General features: G+C 45.6%; 1 protein-coding gene across 4 annotated transcripts in view; it reads left to right on the forward strand.

The window, feature by feature from the left end:
* The window catches only part of XPR1 (xenotropic and polytropic retrovirus receptor 1), a 114,618-nt gene extending 100,474 nt beyond the window's left edge, over positions 1–14,144 (forward strand). For all 4 annotated transcript variants that reach the window (XM_075710316.1, XM_075710314.1, XM_075710313.1 and 1 more), the window contains 4 exons: positions 11,063–11,229; positions 11,512–11,651; positions 12,454–12,675; positions 14,084–14,144. In XM_075710316.1, the coding sequence (XP_075566431.1) occupies positions 11,063–11,229; positions 11,512–11,651; positions 12,454–12,675; positions 14,084–14,144 (590 nt within the window). The remainder of the gene's footprint in view (positions 1–11,062; positions 11,230–11,511; positions 11,652–12,453; positions 12,676–14,083) is intronic.
* Positions 14,145–14,384: the final 240 nt, after the last annotated feature.

Below are 14,384 nucleotides of genomic sequence, written 5' to 3' on the forward strand. Positions count from 1 at the left end.
CACACTGATAACGTTTGCAAGCCTTACATTTGAATGGCAGAGAAGTGCACTGGTGCAAGCTGGCTGAAGGCTGGAAGTCGGGTTCTCCGTATCCAGAGGTACATGCAAAGCTGGCGTGGGAGCGTCAGCACTGGATGCAACACCTGGCCCCTCTGTGCATCTCCTCCATGCTGCCATGTCCCCGGAGCTTGTTCCCGTTTTAACTTGTTTGCTCAGTGACATTCTGCAGCTCTTCAGTTCCAGCCCTGCAGTCCAGTTAGTCACTGCCGCCAAACCCCAAGATGAGACACATACAGATTGCCTGGCTATAGTCACTGCTTATATGCTTTTATATACAGTGCCTGCTTTGGGGAAGCTGACTAACACTTCTCCTTCCCGGGGTGGGGGGGACACGGGGGGGACGACGGGGACACACGACACTCTGGCAGAGCCTTCTGCAGGAAGGTTGGAGTAGGTTTGGAACCAAGAGGAAAACCAGCATCTGTCAAAATGTCCTGTTGAAGAATTTGACCTCTTCCTACTCCCCTTGAAGTTTGCATCTGTGCCAGTACCGCTGACCCTTGTTCTCGTTGCTGCCATACATAACTGTTGTCTGCTCTTCAAGTCTGGCAGGGAGTGGGTTGTAATGAGGTGTTTATGAGCCAGGCACGGGGCTTGTTCCAATTACTGAGGGATGTTCGTGACTCCCAGCTTTTGTCTGTCCAGTTTTGTTAGTGGGAGTCAATAGCACATAGTTGTTGGTATCATACAAAAAAATTTGGAAGCTTCATGGCCTTTGGAAATTACATGTTAGCACAGATTTTGTAAATGTCACTGCCTGGGCTTGTAGCGATTTTTCAGAGAGCTGCCTAAAGACCTTGCTGTGTCTTCTCAGCCCTGTAGGCCTATTCCTATCCTGTCATAAATGCGCCGTCTAATATGCTATCCCTGTTAAGAATCCAGTTTTATCTATGAGCTTTACATAGATTTTCAGTTCTTTTTGAACTTGGAATCAGATGGTCTATCATCAAGTTGTTATGATGTTACTGTTGAAAATAGATGCACTGCTCGCCCACGCCTTCTCTGTGTCTGCCTAAGGACAGCAGAGATAAACACCGATCTCTTACCTACAAAATGTCTGTTGGGGGCTAGCTGCTTGCTATTAAGAAAGCAAGCACTGCCCAAAACTAGTGTCAAATTGGTAAAGATCCTTTCTCCTTAGACCTGCTCTAAATTGCAGTAAGTGACGAACCTGTTAATTGCTGTGGTAACAAGAGTTTTATTTAAACAGTTTTTCATGCCTGTGTTTGTAAGCCTATGACTTATAGCTCTGGAATGACAGCTTTTGGCTGCCAGGCCAAGAGGGTAATTGGTGGCCTTTTCCTGGGAGGTCAGGTAATGTACACCAGTGTCTGTTCTCCACTTGGGAGTCCTGGGGATGTCTCAGCCCTCTGGAAGGCTTGTCTTCCTCCCTTGATTTGAACATTGAATAATTTGTAGCTGCTCTGTAGGTTTTTAGCTTGTGTCTGCCAGCTGTGTGAAGATGGACTGCGCAGCTAGGAGGATTTGCTGGTGTTGAAAGCCAGCTAGCTAATCATACAGAGTGCACTTACGGCATTGTTGTGCTGTGTTTTTGTATGCTTGTTGGAAAACAACTCAAACTAAAGAAATGTTCAAATGCTACCTTGTTAAGTGACGTATGCTGCTTCTAGTCATTTGTGGTACTCCCTTCTCCAAACCTGCTGTAGTGAAGGATCCCCCCCCCCAGTAACACAGTGTACTGTGAGCTCTTGACTAGTATCTCAGTTTCCCCAAAATACCACTGTTTAATAGTTTGTATTGCTTGGGCAGTGCATAATTCTGATTCTTTCTTCCCTTAGAGAAGTGGTTTCTTTATTTTTGTTCCTTTTGATTTAGATGCAGAATGCAGTTTTCTCTGCTAATTGCAGCTGGGATGTTGGACCACTAAGATCTGTTAGATTTTTCTCTCCCAGACTGGCAATCTTGTTGTCCTGGGACTAGACCAGTTTTAGAGAGTTAACACCAAGCTATCATCTCCTGAACTAGTGAAGCTGAAGTGAGAGACGCTACCCCTTAACATAAGACCGGAGCAGGCAGCAGTTGCATGGACGAGTGCCGACTCAAGCTGCCCGCTTCACCATGGCTCAGAAACACAGACACGTTGCAGGGATGACAGCAGCAACCCAAGGGCAACTGTTGCTCAGCTCCCAAAGGAAGAATTCTCAGTACTTTTATATCGCTCAAAGGAACGGGAAGCAAAGGCCATGTTCTGTAAATATAGTCCTGCGGGGTATGTTTGCACAGGCAAATGAGGCATATCTGTAACTCTAAGCTACCTAGCAACTGGAGTGCGTGCCGCTGGTCCCTGCCCGCTCGCAGCACGGCTGAGCAGAAGCCTCTGCCCCTGGCTCTTTCCTACCCTTGCTTTACTTTCCCTGGCAGTGCTGAGCAGCTTTCCCCCAGAGCTAGCCAACTGAATATTGTATTGCCTTATTTAATCCCTACGGAAATCTAAGTGGTGCTGGGGAAACAAATTATTAAGCCCAAGTCTGCAGCAGAATATTTACCCCAAGAGCAGTGTTATTTTGACACACAACTACTTTTTGCAGTGTTTTCACTCTGCCAAAAGCAGATCCGCTTTCCTTGACAAATGCACCAGTGTAGCTGCTTCCACTTCAGTTCAGCCTATAGTAGTATTCGATGGGGATCCCCTCTTGTATAAGGTGTACTTGCATTTAACAGGGTACACTTGATGTACCTAGAATAGCCAGCCTTGGTTTTGTTCCTCACTCAGACCCAGTTCAGCCTTTGTAAGATAGGATTGTTATATTTAGGTGTTCAGCTCTTATGAGAAACAGTGCAACTGGATTTGTGTTGTCCTACTGAGTGCCAGTCGCTTCTTAAGCTTTATGCACGGTTTATGCTCCAGCTTCATTCTTTGTAAAATGAGATGCTTCTTGGTTTTGCTGCTGTCTGTCAATTTTCTCTTACCTTGTTGCCCTTTTGCTCCCATGGTGTCATTGAAAATATCTGGCTCACACAAAATATATATCTGGTTTCTGTGCTTAAAGAGCTGAGCTTCTCAAGTGCTTTGTACTCTTCCATCATTTTCTTGTTTTGTGGGATTTGCTGTTTCAGCGTGAGCATTTGTGTGTTTACCTTGTTTTTTTCAGGAACGGGTTACTGAGCTTAAGCACAAGTACTGGGTTAAAATTGGCTATGTGGGATTTTGTCCTTTAACTGAAAGGAAAGATGGTTTATGCAAGTTTTCATTGTCTGTTTGATTTATACACCTTATTCAATGAAATCACTGTGGTCTGGGTAGTATCGAGCTATTTATTAACCTCTGAATTATTCCAAAGTTAATCCAAACTTGATCAAGCATCTCTTCTTCCATACCGCTCCCACGCCCTTTGCAGGTACTCCAAATAAGACTACTGAACACTAGCTGCCATCAGCTTGGAAGTGCCATGGAGAGCCTTAGGTCGCTCTAAGATAATACAGCTGCCACACACTTTCTCATTAAACAGCCCAGGAAATTGACAGTAATTAAAAATACCGAAGTTAACTAAATAGGGCTGTCTCTAAAGAGTAGTGCTTCTGTCTGTGTTCTCGCCATTGCTTCAGAAACAGGCTTCTCCTGATGAAGTGATCTGTAATTTGTTTTTTTAAAAGTGTGAGAAAACTGTGAAACTCCTTGCTTTGCCAAGGAATAGAGACGTGAACTGTCAAGGCAAGAGTCATTCTTGGATTAATGGGCTTTTGCAGGAAGGTGTTGGACCATCTCTTACTAATAGAGAGGTTCAACCAGGTCTGACCAGATGAAGATGAATGGGAAATGTGCTGCTTTTTGAAAATATAGTGGAAGATTCCCAGGTCTCGTAACTGCTGCCCACTCCCCATTAATCATGATGGCTTCAGCTGTTACCAGTGGTAATACCAGCTGGCGTAGCTGACTTCACGCTGGAATGGATCGCTGGTTCTCCCATGGTCTGTCCCACTGCAGCTCTGCTGGGGAGGGGTATGACTTCCAGGTGGAGGATAATGAATCACAGCAGGAAGGAGGAGAGGATGGTGGTAACATCAAACTGTTGCAGTGGGAGCTGCAGGAGGATACCTGACTGCACCTTAGTTCTGCTCTTCTCTACCGGCTGAAGTACTGGATTCTGGGTTGTGTTACTTAGCCCTTGTTGCTACCTTGTTAGAAACTGCAGGGTGCAACCCCTGTGGAGTGAATTTGTTGGCAGGTGGAACAAAATTACCTGCAATCCTAAATGGCTACAGCAGGAGACAAGAATAAGGTGATGTGAGAACTGGGACTAAAGTGACTTTCACAGAAATCAGACATTGGTGCAGCAGCTTATAATACCTCAACTGAGAAATGTCATTTCGTTTCTAGGGAGTGGAGTGTGGGGCAAGGCAAAATAAGTGGACATAGAGAATTTAAGTACAAATCTTTTTTTAAAAAAGTACAAAACTTTGTAAAAGAAATTCATGAAAGAATGAAGCAAGTAGCATTTGTGGGATCCTGTTCCCTAGTTTATCCTTGTGTGTCAGTACAAGATCTCCCATCTCTCCCTCTCTTTCTTAGCACTGGAAGAGCTGTCAGTGCTGTGGCAAGCCAGATCATTTGATTTAGATGTCACAAGAGCCTTAGAGAGTGCTTGGATTGACCTCTTGAAGTAAAACAAACTTTGTAATGGGATTAACTGGCTTCTTTCTTAATACTTGCAGTTTTTGCGTGGTTTGCCTTAGCACAGCATCCTGGCAACTCCATCAGGATGATTATTTGGAGCCGAAACATGCTATGTCTGTCACATTGCTGTGAGCTAGGATGAATTTTTGTCTGAAACCCTGTCATCCCATGCCCAGGAGGCCTTCAGTAATGAGTTGTGTTCATTAGCCAGTCTTTCTGATCCTTTCCATCAGAGCAGCGGCAGTGTCATTAGTGAAGAATTGGAGGCATTGCCATGGGCAAACATTTCCATCCTGGCTTCTGACCTCCTCCCAGCTTTGACGTGGGTCTCCGCAGCACCCTGAGTGAGCCCGGCTTCTCCATGCCGGCTTGTTAGCTCCTCTAATTGCTTAGACACCCATCCCAGTGATGGTGCTTTGGGGTGGAGCCAGGAAGGGTGAGGAGCATGCTGGCAGGGCTGTGGCAGGACCACCCTGGCCGGGGTGGAGGTGCTGGCAGGAGCTCGCTTGCCGGCAGCCTGCGGTAAGTGAGCGGGGAAGGCAAGATGAGATGGCAGGCTGTGCTCAGTGGGGAGCCTGGGAGGAGAGGGTGTTAGGCAGAGTGATTTCGGGAACTGCCGCCGCACCCTGAACGTCAGCACAAATGAGGCATAAAATCCCACAGGGAAATCTTCCTGTGCTTTGTATGTCTGCAAATGTCAAGTGGGACATTCCCAATGCCGACAGCCATGCTGTGGAGGAGAGGCAACCTTGGCACCCTGCTGCTGAGTGATTCATGCGTTTGCTTCTCAAGATTGCAGCTGAGAGAGAGATGGATTTTAATAGCCAGGATTTGGAAAGTGGACTAATAGTACCATTTGTATCACTTAATACACTTTTGTGTTAAAGGCGACTTGAGAAACAGGAACACTAATGAATAAGGTGTAAGTAAAAACGGTGGCCTACTGATACCTCATTTCATGGGCACTTAAGAGGGGTAAGCCTGACCTTTTTCTAATGGAACATTTTAAGAAAAGCAACTGACTACATCACAAGCAATTTTCCTTTCAAATGTATGCAGGTCTGGAGCTCTCTGGGGCTGCAGAAATCTAGGAGATGCAATCATCCAACAACTTTTTTTTATTCTGATTTTTTTGGTTGCTATTATATTTTGAAGGAATCTGCTTTAAGATCTCAAAGCACTATAGAGGTAGCAAATGACATTGTGTCCCAGTCCCTAAATTGTCCAACAAAGGCTCGATTACCATGCTATTTATTTCTGATTGTGAATCCAGATGTTCTTATTAGCAAGACTGCTGGCAAACGCTTAGGTTGGAAACTCCATTCTTCTCAAGGTAGCAGTTAAACATGCCCAAGAACACATCTCAGTTGCTAGAGAAGCCACCAGAAGAAGAATCAGATCAAATCTCAGCCATGACTGATGTGCTTCCTCCTGTTTGCAATTAAATCACATTCTTCTGTTTGTGAGATACAAGCAACGAGATTGCTGCGATGTCTTGAAATTAGACACAGTTGTATCGTCATACAAACCCAATGCAAACCTGCAGAGTATTTTTAGTCAAAACATGATTTGGGGATTTCCCTGCTCTGCAAATGTAGATTCTAACTAGAAGAAGAAACGAGGTGTTGCCTCCTGACAGTTCTTCACTGTGCTCGCTGCTTTGCTTTAAATTGTGCCTGGAGGCTATAGCAGAGGTTTGCAGAATCTAACGGGAAAGTTGTTCAAATGAAATGGTTGGTATTTGACAAAGCCCATCAGCACACGATGGCGAGTCCTCCGTATGCTCCTCTGGGTTGTTTGCCTTTTTACTGCATTAAGTCCACTGTCATGTCACGCCTCTGCCATTGATCAGTATTAAATAGCGATACGTGCTGGCTGGGCAGAAAGGCAATGCTGCTGCTATTCCCTCATTAAGATGTATAATTACTGAGGCAGCGGTAATACTGCACTTCAAGCAGTAAGGTGTTAGACAAATGCTTTGGGATGTCATTCTGATGGCAGTTCTTATGTAGATAAGTTGCTTCTGGCTGTCACCCCCTTCCCATTGTGTGCTGGGGTGGAGTTAATGGGCACGTGTCATCCCTGGGCTAACCGGGTGGCAGAAAGTATATGCTCAGTTCTCTAGTATCTGTGCTTGGCTATCACACTGTAAATATATACTTTTTTTGTTTTGGTTCCACTTAAATCTGTGATTGAAAGGCTGGTCATCAAAGAAAACTCAATTTGGCATGCCTTCATCAAGAGGTTTTTAATTGACGCCGGAGGCAGAACTGCTCAGGCTGGGTCAGTTTTGTCTCGTAGCAGGGCTACCCGACTGTGTTTCCTGATAACCTCATACTTCTTACAGCTTCTATCACAGCTTTCACCATCAGCAGAAACCACAGCCAGCTGCAGTGGCTGACACACCAGGAGTGCTTATCGAGGGCCATTGTGCTCTTATCCAGATCTTCAATAATACATGGCATTGATTTTTGCTGTGTTGAATACTATACAGTGTTTACATTCCCCAGAATAATTCAGCAGGGTAAACAGATAGTATTCTTTAGAAGTAAAGTCAATATTAACAGCGTTCAGGATAGTATTTGCTGTCTACCTTTGATGGAAAGCAACCTTTCTCTTGCCTATGTTTAGAAGGGGCTATAATTTCTGCAGAGTATTATTCTCTCAGAATGCTAGTCAGATATTGTGTCCCCTGGGACTGGGTTTGGGATCCAAGATACTGTCTATCAGCAGTTTTTGCAGGCAGTAAATTCTGCTGCTGCAAGTGCCTTTGGCTGTTTTCTGGGACTGTGGCCATTCACAGCTTTAGTTCAAAGGTGGAAGCCTTCCATTATTTATCTAGTTGACCTTCTGGGGCAATTTGCTGGTGTATTTGTGCAGAGTATCTACTGGAATTGCCTTTTATAGGGTAAACTGAGGATGCTAATGGAAATTCTGTGGTGAAGGTTGCAAATGGCCCCTGTGGTACGCTATTTCCCATTGACTTTGCAGCAAGTGGAGACAGCAGGGCACTGCGAACTGGAATAGCCTCTGACATAGCTCTGACACCTCCATGTTGCAGACATGCTAATGTAAATGTGTATCGAAATCTGCCCATCAGCAGGGAGGGTAAAGCTGCACCTGCAACTTCACATGTCAAGTTTTGTGCTGACAGTGTTATGTCCTGCACGTGCTGTTTTGAATAACTGTAGCTTAGGAAGTTGCTACATGGTGGTGCCCTTTGGAGCATCAAGTAGAATGGTCCTTCATCCACCTCTTGCAGGGTGGACTGGCAGTTGTGCTGCTGAAGGGTTGCTACAGTCCGTGGGATGTCGAAGACTTGGTCTTCTTTCCCTCTTGGAGAGGTTGAGATCTACCAGGTGTCCAGAATGCTTCTCTCCTCCTGAGACTGTCGCTCTCTAATGGTTTCTAGCACATCATTAAACAAAGAAAAAACACAGGATGAAACAGTTCCTGCTTAAATAGACCCTGATATCATCATACATATGCACAGCTATGTATTGCTACTGAAAAACTGGCAGGAGAGGAGTAGATGGAGCCTCTGGGCAGAATATGAATGCCTTGATTTTCTAGCCCCCTGAGCAGCAGTGAAGAGGGCCACTAGGACCAGCCAGTGGAGATTGAGATATAATTGCTTGCCTAGAGCAGTAACATATTTCTGTACACCAGCTGAATACCAATGAGGACAGAAGGAAGGAAGGTATCAAACGCAATTGCAGGCAGGAGGAAAAGGAGGGTAAGTGATTAAAGGAAGGGGCTTGAAGGCCAAGGCTGAAGACAATAGGCTAGTTCTGGTTAGAGCATTTTACCAGGGAGTGATTTGGTTTTTTTAATGAAATTTTTCAGGAGCTGAATGCATTACAAAGCCGGTTGGTGAGAAAGCGAGCAGGAGCAAGGGGCAAGCAGCGTGACCCCAGGTGCCACTGAAGAGACTGCTGCAAAGATAGGGGCAGGGAAAGGCAGCTGAGGCCACGATGACCTAACTAGAAGCAAGCACATCCTTTCGAGGTGGATGAGGTTAATGCCACAAGATTTCTTACTTGGGCCTTTTTCTTCCCGGTACTCCTCCTTTCCATAATTGCACACAATAACCTTTCAGGCAATTTAGGTTTAAGCAGTGTGAACCTTTGAAATCGCCGTTCTGTGTAACTGCTGACTTAAGGGGCTAACAAACCTGTATCCTATGTAGTTTGAGATGATAGTCTGGGGCCAGGCTGTCCCCTCCATGACCAGAGGACTCTGAAGGAGCGCCCAGCAATGCGGCTTTGCTGCAGTGCTCATGGCTCATGCCAGGGATGTGGCTGAAGGCATGGCAATGGATGGTACTGTCTGTGCTGCCTTCTCCATGGCTGCTCCGTGAAGATGTGGAGCAAGACTCAGTTTATTTGCATTCTTTTCTTAAGGAAAAAAAAAAAACAAAACAAAACCAGCATGACCTAAGTTACTGATAGGAAGCATGCAGCCTCACAGGGTAATCTGGAGCATTTTAGATGTTTTGAAAGCACTTAACCCATTAACTACCTCTGAATTATTGTTTAGGATCTGGTAGTGGGAACTAAACATGGAGATCTAATGAGCTAAAAATAATGTTGGAAAGAACAGGCTTAGTGTCTCTGAGTCACTGAATGTCAGCATTTGCCTTTTTTTCCTGAAATAATGTAGTGGAGGCTTCAGAGGAGCTGGTGGGGGAGAATGAAATCCTGCAGTAGAGCCCTAATTGCTAAGCTCCAAAAAGCTCACCTGTGTCCTGTTTTGTGGGCAGCTGCCCTTCAAAAATGGATGGGAGAGGTGGTTTCAAAGCAGCAGGATTAATGTACCTGGGCATCAGAGCCTGTATTCTGCAGGACTTCTGTGCCTGCTCCTGGGTGACGTCATGGCTTTCTGCAGTGGCAGTGGCAGGTGATGCAATGCTAGACCTGGCCCTGGGTAAAGCCAAGCCTCGGGAGGATGCAGGTTACAGCTCAAAGGCTCCTAACCTTGCACAGAAGCAGGGAAGCTAGTCAAACCTGAGAGCTGCAGCAGATCTCATGTCCTTTTCCTCCGCTGATGTGAAGCTTCACTGCAGAAAGGCTGCGTAAGTGGCTTTAATAGGTTTGCTTTAGGGGGTGTGTTTTGAAAGGAGAATGAGTGTGTGTATTTGACCTATATCCTGCACATCATGTCCAGGAAGCCTGAAAGGCATAATGGGAGGAATGTACTCTTACACGATGCCTCTCATTTTCACCTCCATTAATTTTATCAGATTGCTGCATTACGTTTATATTGTAAATGTTAGAAAATAAAAAGGGAAGGAGAGAGCAAATTGCCCTGTTGCTCCCTCTGTGATCGGCTTTGGGGATTCTGTTGTTTTAAAGCCACATATATGGAAAACAGTGCTGTCACTTAGCGTGGCATTGGATTTGGACTGGAAACATTATGGCTTTTTTGTACTAGAAGTGTTATTGGCTTTGTTAGAAAGAATCAGTGAATGAGCAATTACAGCGGCTGCACAGACAGGAGGAAAGACTCCTGACAGCAGGGAGATGCAAAGTGTCTCAGCCTTGCAAAGCATGGTAATATGTTTTATTTTTATGAACTTTATGTCCCAGATTTTGCTAATTAAAAGCAAACAGAGTTACTGGATCTGTTTGTTTTTACCCAGCTGGCTGATGTACGGAAATGTAGCTGAACTGAGAGAGCAGCGTATCCTTTTGAGGGGTGAATGGGAAACAACTTAGCTGCAAAAATGTATCTGCAAGACTTTGGACCCATGGTCCTGTGTTTCACAAAGAGGAGCTCTGTATGCACATTTAAAACTCTGTATGGAGCCTTCTTCAGGATTTGTACATACATGTTAATATATTGCCTTCTTTTTGCTTATTTTCCCCTGCCACCACCACCTCTGAAATGGCTAGTGGAAATTCCTATACTGCCCTTCCTCTTTCAGGCTTTTAGTGCACTAATTCACAGTTGGTTATATTTAGACAAACTAAAATATTCTCTTAGAAAACCCTCCTGACTGAGTACTGCCTCGTTGCTTTTTCCTTTGTACAGCCTGTGTCTTTTGTGAAATATGGCCCTCAGCTTCCATCTGCTGTTCAAAGATAGAATGGCAGGTCTACCACAAGTTTCAAGAAAATAAAAATACTAGTGCAAATTTCAATCCCAAGTGCAAAACGTTGAACAAGATGAAAGTGGAACTTAAATGACAATATAAACCTGGTCCTGGTAAGGCTTTTGGTTTGATTCACATTAGCTAGGCTGATTTTCCCAGAACTTGAATAAAAGGGGTGTTACTTCCACAGATCAAGTCAGCCAATTTGTAGCTGTTTTAAGAAGCAATCTGCTCTAAGTTGTACAGAAGTATGCTGTTCTTCTCTTTTCCAGCTAAAAACCACAGTGACACCCAAGTGTTCTTCTACCTGTGGATTATCTTCTATTTCATCAGCTCTTGCTATACCCTTATTTGGGACCTGAAGATGGACTGGGGTCTCTTTGACAAAAATGCTGGTGAAAATACCTTTCTTCGAGAAGGAATTGTCTACCCACAGAAAGTGCGTATACAGCCTACTCTTACATTAGGGAAGGCTTTTAATATTTTAACAAAACTTGCTGAGTTTAGAGCATGTTGCAGTTGGCCACTGGTGCTTCCTGAATGCTATGTGCTGGGATTTTCTAGCAGTAGAGTTCACTTGTTTCAAAGAGATCATTTAATACTTTTCACTTTTCTAGTGGTTGAGCAGCAAATTCTGTATCTTCCTGAAGGCCTGAAGAGGTCTGTCTTCTGTGCAGAACCTGTACAATGAGCTGTCCGGTTTGTCTGTCTTGTTCTTCAGGCATACTACTATTGTGCCATTGTAGAAGATGTGATCCTGCGTTTTGCGTGGACCATCCAGATCTCCCTCACTTCCATGCAAATCTTTCCGCATGCTGGGGACATCATTTCTACTGTATTTGCCCCACTTGAGGTATTCCGGTAAGGCTGCTTGACTGAACAGTTCGTTTTTCTTTTACATTTTTATTAATTGTATAATGTCACTGTGGTGGGAAGTGCCTTGCTCCTTGGACGTGGAAAGTACCAGTCCTTGAAATGGAACACTGAGTCTAACAGGAACATTTAGTCCGAGCAGGGTGCTGAGTGAAGAAAGGTGTAGAGGGTTCTGCAGCAACGTGGGGTTGGGTCCTTCGTGCTGTGTTTGCAGTTCTGAACCTAGACCTAATCCTGAGAATTCTGTTGTTATAAATTTCTCCTTAAAATTATCTTGTTGAAATTTCCAGATGAAATTTCACGTGATTCTTAGGTTTACAATTATTCTCAAATCTGTGCTGCTTTTCCAAACGCTAATTTGTATCCTGCAAGGTTTCAGGGCTCTTCACACACTTGTCCTCTAGCCGGAGACCTACCCCCACAACTTCTCAAGATGGTAAAAGCCCTTAAAGCTGAACCTCACTCATGTAGATGGCGGAGATTGCGTTTCTCTTGTAACGCCTGGTGCCTCCGTGCTGTCCAGACTAGGGCTGTCATCGCTAGGACAGTGAGTGAGCCTGACAGATCTGTTCTTCTCCAGAGAGTTGGGAAGATGTTGTAGCATCTGCATTTTTGTCCCAAAAATGTAGTCATTTGCTGTTTCTCTGTTCTCCCAGCGTGTTCCCAGAGGCACTTTGATCAGTGAGAACAGTCAGTGATATCTAGGTGCATGTACCAGTGCTTTGCCGAACATAGGCAATGCTTAAAAAAGTGGAACCAAATGGGTAATTTTCACTTTTTCTCCACCCAGGCGGTTTGTGTGGAACTTCTTCCGTCTGGAGAACGAGCACCTGAACAACTGTGGTGAGTTCCGTGCCGTGAGGGACATCTCTGTGGCACCGCTCAATGCCGATGACCTGACGCTCTTGGACCAGATGATGGACCAGGAAGATGGTGTACGAAACCGCCGCAAGAACAAACAGTGGAAGCGCAGCCAGAGCGTGTCCTTACGCAGACCTCGTCTTGCTTCACAGTATGTTTTGCCTCTCCTCTAGCGCAATGGACTATGTCATGTGTTAGAGTTGTTAATGCTTGGTGACCGTTTACGGACTGGGTAATCATGCAAAGATCTCAGCCAAAATAGTGATTCAAAGGGAGGACAGATCCAATTAGTAAATGAGTATTTCTCTGCTGGAGGGTTGATCCGTCCTTTACATCATCTTGGGGTTCTGGTAAACCACTGGAAAAGGGAGTTCCCTTTACAAAACTCCTCTTCTGCAAAAAATAGCCTGTAGCAGTTGCCAGAGGTTGTAAATCCAAACTGGAAGAGAGGTTCCCACCAACACCGGCCATTTCCAGGCTTCAGACCACTCCAAGATTTCAGTTACCATTTGGGTAACATTTCCTATGTGACACCTCAGACCCTTTCCTCTCCCAAATCTAACCCCATACATTTTTTTTCTTTCCACCCCTCCTCCTTACAGCCTAGACATTTCCCCACCTTGCACCCCAGCCCTGAACCTGTTGACTGCTTGTCTTCACTGCAGCGCCTGTGCTCTGGGCGTCGCAGGGTGCTCCAGTGTCCAGGCATCACTTCTGCCGCAGCAGCACAGCTGCAGAGCCCTGCCCTTTGGCCAGGAGGCAAGCTCGGGCTCCCTGGGGACGCTGAAGCACAGCATGTCAGGAGTGTTGTGCAATCCCTGCAGCACATCCATCCCCTCTTGCATCACGGCATGGGAGGGGTGGATGGGGAGGAAAAGGAGGCCGTGGCTGTCACGCAAAGGGTGTGCTCTGGCCTGAGCCGCAGCCCTTGGGCCGTGCTTGTCTTGTATCTTTGGCTCAGAGTACACGGATGTGACCAATACCAACAGTCTTTGTGTGGCTGCTAGAGACTGAAAAACTTTATGCAAAGGGCACGTGGGCCAAAACCTGGTCGGATCCCCTACATCCATGTCCGTTTACCCCTCAGACATGCAGCGAACTGAGACGTGGCAAGCCTATTCCAAAATAAGCTGCGGTACCTTTGTGCAGCCCGGTGACAGATTGAGCAGGAATGCTCCCTTGGATTTGCAGCTCCTGCTGCAACGGTTTTATGGAGCTGTGCGCGGAGAGGCGGGTGGGTGCACGGCGCCCAGCAGTGCCGCCACGTCCCTGTCCGTTTGTCGGCACAGCCCGGCAGAGGGCATTGTCCGTGCGCGCAAGGGGGCCGGCGTGGCGTGGGCAGAGCCGGGGGAGGAGGATGCTGAGGGACAGCTGGGGCATATTTGTAAGGCTTGGCTATTCCCAGTGAGAGTGGGAGAGCGTAAAATAATTCCAGTAGCCTGCTTATTCCCTCTCCGTGTAAGAAAGATTTTTCAAGTACAGTGTAGTTTTACTGTCTGCATGTAGTAATGGGAATTTCTTCTCCCCAGTGAGTGTTTTCCGTTTGGTTTTTTTTCCAGGTCCAAGGCTTGTGACACTAAGGTATTGATAGAGGACCTAGCGAATGAAGCGAACACATGAGATGTCCACGGTCTCTTATTCCGCATCCTTTGTTTTCTCGTTCTGTTCCCCTCTTCCCCAAGTAACCCGATCTCTGGTACAGTTCCAGCTGAAAACAGGAGAAAACATTGAACACGTTTTCCAAGCTCTTCCAGACCAGATCCTATGGACTCCAACAAGCTCACTGTGTTTCGTTTCTTTTCTTCTGGGTTAATTTTAATGTTCTATTTTAAAAAAAAATAAAATATTTTACTTTGTTTT

This window comes from Pelecanus crispus, chromosome 5, assembly GCF_030463565.1.
Source record: "Pelecanus crispus isolate bPelCri1 chromosome 5, bPelCri1.pri, whole genome shotgun sequence".
NCBI classification, from domain to species: domain Eukaryota; kingdom Metazoa; phylum Chordata; class Aves; order Pelecaniformes; family Pelecanidae; genus Pelecanus; species Pelecanus crispus.